The 5,543-nt window shown below is 39.9% G+C and overlaps 1 protein-coding gene across 3 annotated transcripts; it reads right to left on the bottom strand.

Moving 5' to 3' along the window:
* gadd45aa (growth arrest and DNA-damage-inducible, alpha, a) lies at positions 1 to 2,544 on the bottom strand. Of its 3 annotated transcripts, none has more exons than XM_086272259.1 (4): positions 2,414 to 2,544; positions 1,173 to 1,274; positions 828 to 1,053; positions 1 to 557 (listed from the first exon to the last, which is right to left on the bottom strand). In XM_086272259.1, the coding sequence occupies exons 2-4, from the start codon at positions 1,271 to 1,273 to the stop codon at positions 444 to 446; spliced, it is 441 nt and encodes a 146-aa protein (XP_086128385.1). In that variant the 5' UTR covers position 1,274; positions 2,414 to 2,544; the 3' UTR covers positions 1 to 443. The 3 variants fall into 3 exon arrangements, with proteins under 3 accessions (XP_086128385.1, XP_086128384.1, XP_086128386.1); XM_086272258.1 differs by lacking the exon at positions 2,414 to 2,544 and adding an exon at positions 1,816 to 2,035; XM_086272260.1 differs by lacking the exon at positions 2,414 to 2,544 and adding an exon at positions 1,360 to 1,743.
* Positions 2,545 to 5,543: the final 2,999 nt, after the last annotated feature.

Here is a 5,543-nt window from a genome sequence, read left to right as displayed (position 1 = left end):
CACACTTTTCTGACTTCTCCGTCACAGAGTCCTTTACCAAACAAACACATGATAGTATCCGTCTGTACTGTGTCCAGCCAGTGTCACATTTAAAGAAAGAAAAGAAGAAAAAAAACAACAAAACAATGCCATTTCCACCGTGTGATGATACAAGAACCTCGCCGTCTCATCTCGATTGCCAAGGCTGACAGATGCAACTCCAAACAGTCCTGTGAAAATCCAACCCCTGCTTTTTTTCCCCTCCTCATCCTTTAAATACATCATCTCATACAGACAGCAAGGTTTTTTCCCCCTCTTTTCTTCCAGGAATTTTCTTCCCCCCCAAATCAGCAGTGCTTTGGAATTTGATCTTTGGATGGTAATCTGTGTCCATCGGGGTTCACGCCTCTCTTTGTGTGCAGATAAAATTCGTCTCTGGACACATTTTTGTCGCTGGTCAAAGTTCATCGTTCAGGCAAGTTGATGATGGGTACCCACTGGTCCATGCAGCGGCTCTCTCTGCAGAATCTGCTCAGTTTGCTCAGAGCTGGGTCCTTCCATGATGTAGAATGTGGGCTCTAAAAATGTATATAAACAAAAGTATGTAAATGCCTGTTCATTTGTTTACTTCAAAGTACAGATAGTTCCTGTATGTGCTGGTAGATTCAAGGTATTTTCCTCCACCGTGATTCCTCAGAAGTCATGAGGGAGGAGTCATATTCATGTTTACTAAATTCACAAGAACAAGTACTGACATGTTTCCCATGTGAGTAAGAGTTTCAGGCATGTGCACAAAATTCTTATGGTTTTAGCTATAAAACCACATAGATAGAGGAAGAGACACTTACAGTGACAAGGACACAGTGGAGGTCCAAAGGTTCGCCCCCGCTCTGTTTTCCACCTCCCCCACCACCCAATATTTGTGCCAGGCGCCTGGTGTTGTTGACTTTCAGGATGTTGATGTCATTCTCGCAGCAAAAAGCCTGAATGAGAGTAAAGTGGATCTGCAGGGCCACGTCTTTAACGTCCTCTTCATCTGCAGCCAGGACGCACAGAACCACATTATCAGGGTCTCTGCGGGAAAGAGAGAGAGGCGCTGTTAGTCTATGAGGTCATGCATGTACATGCTGCATGGGCTGCTTTCACACAGGGGCAACTTGTTGCAAACTTCAGGACAGATACGTTGCACTTACACATTGAGCGACTTGGCAGCCTCGTAGACGCCGACTGTAATGCCTCCCTGTGGCAGCGCAGAGGTGAGGACTTCCTCCAAAGCTTTGGCCACCGTGTCCATTCTGCAACACACAGTTTCACTTTAACAAACGTTGCAACAGCAGTTTTAACACACACACATAAACCCAAGGAAAACCCCCACCGTACTCTGTCTGGGTAGCGTTAGTTAATCGGACTCCTAGCTAACCAGCCGGTATTCCCTGACTTCGAGCACAACTGACAGCCGTGCAAGGTTTGTTTAACCACTAAAAATAAAAATAAAAACAAGCTAACTCTTGTCAGTTTTGCGGTTTGAGTCCCTTTGACTAGCTTTAATTAGCTCTCCAGTGAGAAATCTGGTGTTTTTCGGTCACCTAAAAGCACACAGCAGCAGCTACGTTAGCTAAGTGGAGACCGGGGCTCGCGACCGGAGCGGTTAACTGAAAAGACACCGGACTGTAGCACCGACAGCTCGCTGAGAAACACCGTCCACACAGCAGCTACAGGCAAACCCCCCCACAAACCTGGATTTATCTTTATCGTGCACTTATCTAATTAATGCATGCGATTAGCTGCACATAAACCACATCAACCTTTAAAATACAAATAATCCAAATTATTTACCTTTCCTGAGAATAATCCGCATTTAGTTCCTCAAATGTCATGTTGTACATAAAATCCAAATCCACCTTTAGCGCAAACAGTACAGTGCTGGTGAGGTATCCTAGTGTCTTCTCGACTTGACACACTTTTTTTATCTTTACTCCACTGTGCTGCAACTGAGAGATAAATCTGGCAACTTCACATTATAAGAGTCCGAGAGAAAGCCCGGCTCTCTCCATTGGTGGTATGCTAATTCTCCTGCTGTGGGATTGGACACATAGGACAGCAGGCGTGTCTGTCTCTTGTCGGGTTACTACCGCAACTGTAGCTGTCTGCTGACCTCCCAACAGTTACACAAAACTACTATTCACTCATATTTCCTCACTAACCTGACTGCAGCTATGTATGTGTGTATGTACAAAGCTTTAGCCTTAATGTTGCCGGTGACCCACTACTGAAGCCAAACCTTGTCCAGCACAGGTATGATTTTATGATGATACAATGACGTAAAGCAACGTTAGAGCAGCCCGACACGAAACAACACGCTATGTTTGAAACTTCATCACTGAAAGCGAGTGTTTAATAAAATAAAGTGTGAAAAATCTGCTGCAGAACTCACCCTCACTCCCGGACAGGACACAGCGGACATCAGGACAACTGCATGGCAACGGGACGCCGCTTAGGAAAGCTGCCCTCTGATTGGTCGACAGTAGAGCGTGCGAAAACACACCGAAACCGCGCGCGAGATCTAAAAAGGACTGGCGCGAGAAAGACCAGCGAGTGGAGGCAAGACTCTTGTGACCCACTTACATCACCTGAGCTACTAAAGCAACGGTTCCTTTACAAAACAGCACTGCCCATCCCTTCCTGTTTCATTTAGATTTAAGCTTTGATTCCAAAGTAAGAATTTTCTTTTTATCATGGAGAGACAAAAGTAAATAAATAAATAACTAAATAAAATAAAAATAAAATAAAAGAATAAATAAGATTTGGTTGCCTACAATTTTCCCAATATTTGAGATATTACAGCAGTTTAAAAGTAAGTAGGTATATTTATTTTTCTAAAGCAAATTTAAAACTAAAGTGCTTTACAGTAAAACAAAATAGTATAAATGGGTTTATGCTACACACTTTCACAATGTTTAAATGAAATAACCTGAAAGCAACCAATCCTCCAATCACAGTTCCAGACATCAGTTTCTCATATAGCTTGACAGAGAACAGATGTCATTCCAGAGTTTTGAAATAAGCTATGACCACAGGATGATCAGAAGTGACTGAGGAGCAGACCTTAATGGTCTTGAGGGAATATATGGCCACAGCATACTACATATACAGTTGCAAGACTTTTTAAAGGCTTTACACACAAATATGGCTCCTAACACAGAGCTCTCTTTTTCGTTCCAGTCAGTAATCTGGCTGCAGCATTTTGGACTAATTGTATATGGGAAAGAGATGATTGTCAGTGTAACCTTACTATGACCACTATTATTTAAAATGTAATTACAGAGAAACTTTGGTTGGTTAAATGTAGTTAAATGTAGTAAGCTAGTAGTAGCTAAGCTCACCTTTACATCACTTTTCCAAACCAACAACAGTAGTATTTATTTGATTAAAAATTGTATTCAGATTCAAGTTTTGTTGTGAAATTTAAAGCCAAATGTAAGAAACCCTTAAACCAGATTAATATCCTGTTAAATGTTTAAAATCTGGGTTTGTATTATAGTTGAAAATAAAATAATTTAGCTTTTCCATTGGTTTTTCAATATATTTGTAATCTTCAGTGTCATTTATTTTAATGATGTTGATATTTAGGAGCAGCAACGATGCTCCACCTGAGCATCGTTGCTGCTCCAGGTGGAGGAGTTTAGGTATCTCAGGGTCTTGTTCACAAGTGAGCAGAGAGCCACTCCAAAGGGTGGCTGGCCTCTCCCTTAGAGAGAGGGTGAGAAGTTCAATCATTCAAGAGGGGCTCAGACTAGAACTGCTACTCATCAAAAGGAGCCAGTTGAGGTGGTTCAGGCTTCTAACTTTAGGCGTCTCCCAGGTGAGACGTTCCAGGCATGTACCACCAGGAGGAGTCCCTGCTGCCCCTGTGACCCGGCCGCCGATAAGTGGAAGAAAATGGATGGGTGGATGACATAATTGTTTATATCACATGTACAGTTTTTGGTAACAGTGTAATAATGTAGCTTGATTGTCTATCTTGAGGTCTGTTTTATAGCAAATGTATAAAAAGTTTTAAGAAGAGCAAATACAAGTTGGTGTTCTAAAGAATATAGTTGTTTCCTTGCAGCAGGAGAGATGAGCTCTCCTTCATAGATGGTGCAGTCAGTGAGGATGGTCACCTGCAGGGTGAAGGTTATTGGATCTCCAAACCACATCAACTGCTTCTCAAATTAAGAAAGTTGGGGCAATGTTAAAGACTTTCTGCTGCACCTACATTTAGATCACCCAAATCCATGACAGTCATTCAGGGAGTAATGCCTAAAACATCCTCAAAAATATTACAACATACCAAGCTTCTGGGTCTGAATGCAAAACAGATACGCTGTTTGAGCCTCCTTGAGACTGCAGTTGTTGCTGAACAATAAATACATTTTATATTGATTATATCAACGATGTAACTTGCAATACAAATTTATGGGAGGCTTCTGTTCACTAGAACAGTATCCAGCATATTGGCTGATATACTTTATTGCATCTGAAAATAAAAGTTGGGCTGATTTTTCATTGCCTCAAAAGAAATGTTTATAATTATTATTTTGTAATCATACTTACACACTGTGTTTATATTGATTAAGTGTTGCACTAGAAATTGCTTAAGCTCAAGGATGATAATGTAATGTGATTAAGTTAACCCATTAAGAAATGTTTATGTCAGTAGATAAACATTAAGTATTGCTCACTCAGAAAAATGATTTTTAGTACTGTGTACTCACAATAAATAAGTTATCCTAACTTACTCTTAAGTACGCTTTACTTAGTTTTTTTCAGGAAATGAGTTTATGTAATTTTTTTAAAGTTCTGGGAACTAATTAGACTTTACAGTGTAGGCTAAATCTTTCTGTTTAATCAGGCCTTCCGTTTTTAATTTTCCTTTGTTATTTATGTTTTTTAATTTTAATTTTTATTCTGTTTGAATATGGTTCTAATATTCGTGTTTTAATTGTCATTGTGAGTTTTATGTCTGTGAAAAGCGCTGTATAAATACTTCGAATTCTCAAAGTTAGTATATTTGGAAGTCTTCTCTTTTCTGTCCCAGTAAAACCATTAGTCACTGAATAAAGCTAAATATAATATAATGACATAACATGATGTGCTGGCCTGTCACAGGAGCACATTCAGTGAGAGACTGAGGTTATCCAAACGCACCACTGAATGACACAATAGATCATTCCTGTCCGTGGCTAAAGTTAAAGTATCTTATGGATAGAATTAGCAATATTAGCTACTTAAAGTAGGGTAATTTGGTGTGATTTTGTATTCTGTTGTTGGTTAGTGTAGTTTAAAATCTATTTCCTAAATAAATAAAACTATTTTACCTGAATGCATTTTTATTCCTAGTTTCATGTAAATGTTCCTGACCAGCATCTACTTTTTTGAGCCTTATCTTGGCCTTGCTGTTATCCTGAATACAGACTTTACATTAATAAAAGAAAGCTGCTATTCATATCCCATATCCTGTATGCACTTGTGTTTTGATTGTTCAACATCTCAGTAACTCACCTCTGTGCAAACACCGGATG

Source organism: Aulonocara sp. 'chitande type north' Nkhata Bay, linkage group LG18 (genome assembly GCF_057382095.1).
Source record: "Aulonocara sp. 'chitande type north' Nkhata Bay isolate Kocher_YH1m ecotype deep benthic linkage group LG18, A_spYH_male_GT1.1, whole genome shotgun sequence".
Lineage (NCBI taxonomy): Eukaryota > Metazoa > Chordata > Actinopteri > Cichliformes > Cichlidae > Aulonocara > Aulonocara sp. 'chitande type north' Nkhata Bay.
The sequence above is the reverse complement of the archived record's forward strand: the minus strand, read 5'-3'. Positions and strand labels throughout refer to the sequence as shown.

Bases quoted from the DNA above. Each gene is read 5' to 3' on its own strand.
- gadd45aa (XM_086272258.1), bottom strand. From the start codon at position 1,865: ATGTACAACATGACATTTGAGGAACTAAATGCGGATTATTCTCAGGAA. The intron at 1,275-1,815 runs GTAAATAATTTG...TGTGTGTTGCAG, and splicing joins GCGGATTATTCTCAGGAAAG to AATGGACACGGTGGCCAAAG. The intron at 1,054-1,172 runs GTAAGTGCAACG...TCTTTCCCGCAG, and splicing joins GCTGCCAAGTCGCTCAATGT to AGACCCTGATAATGTGGTTC.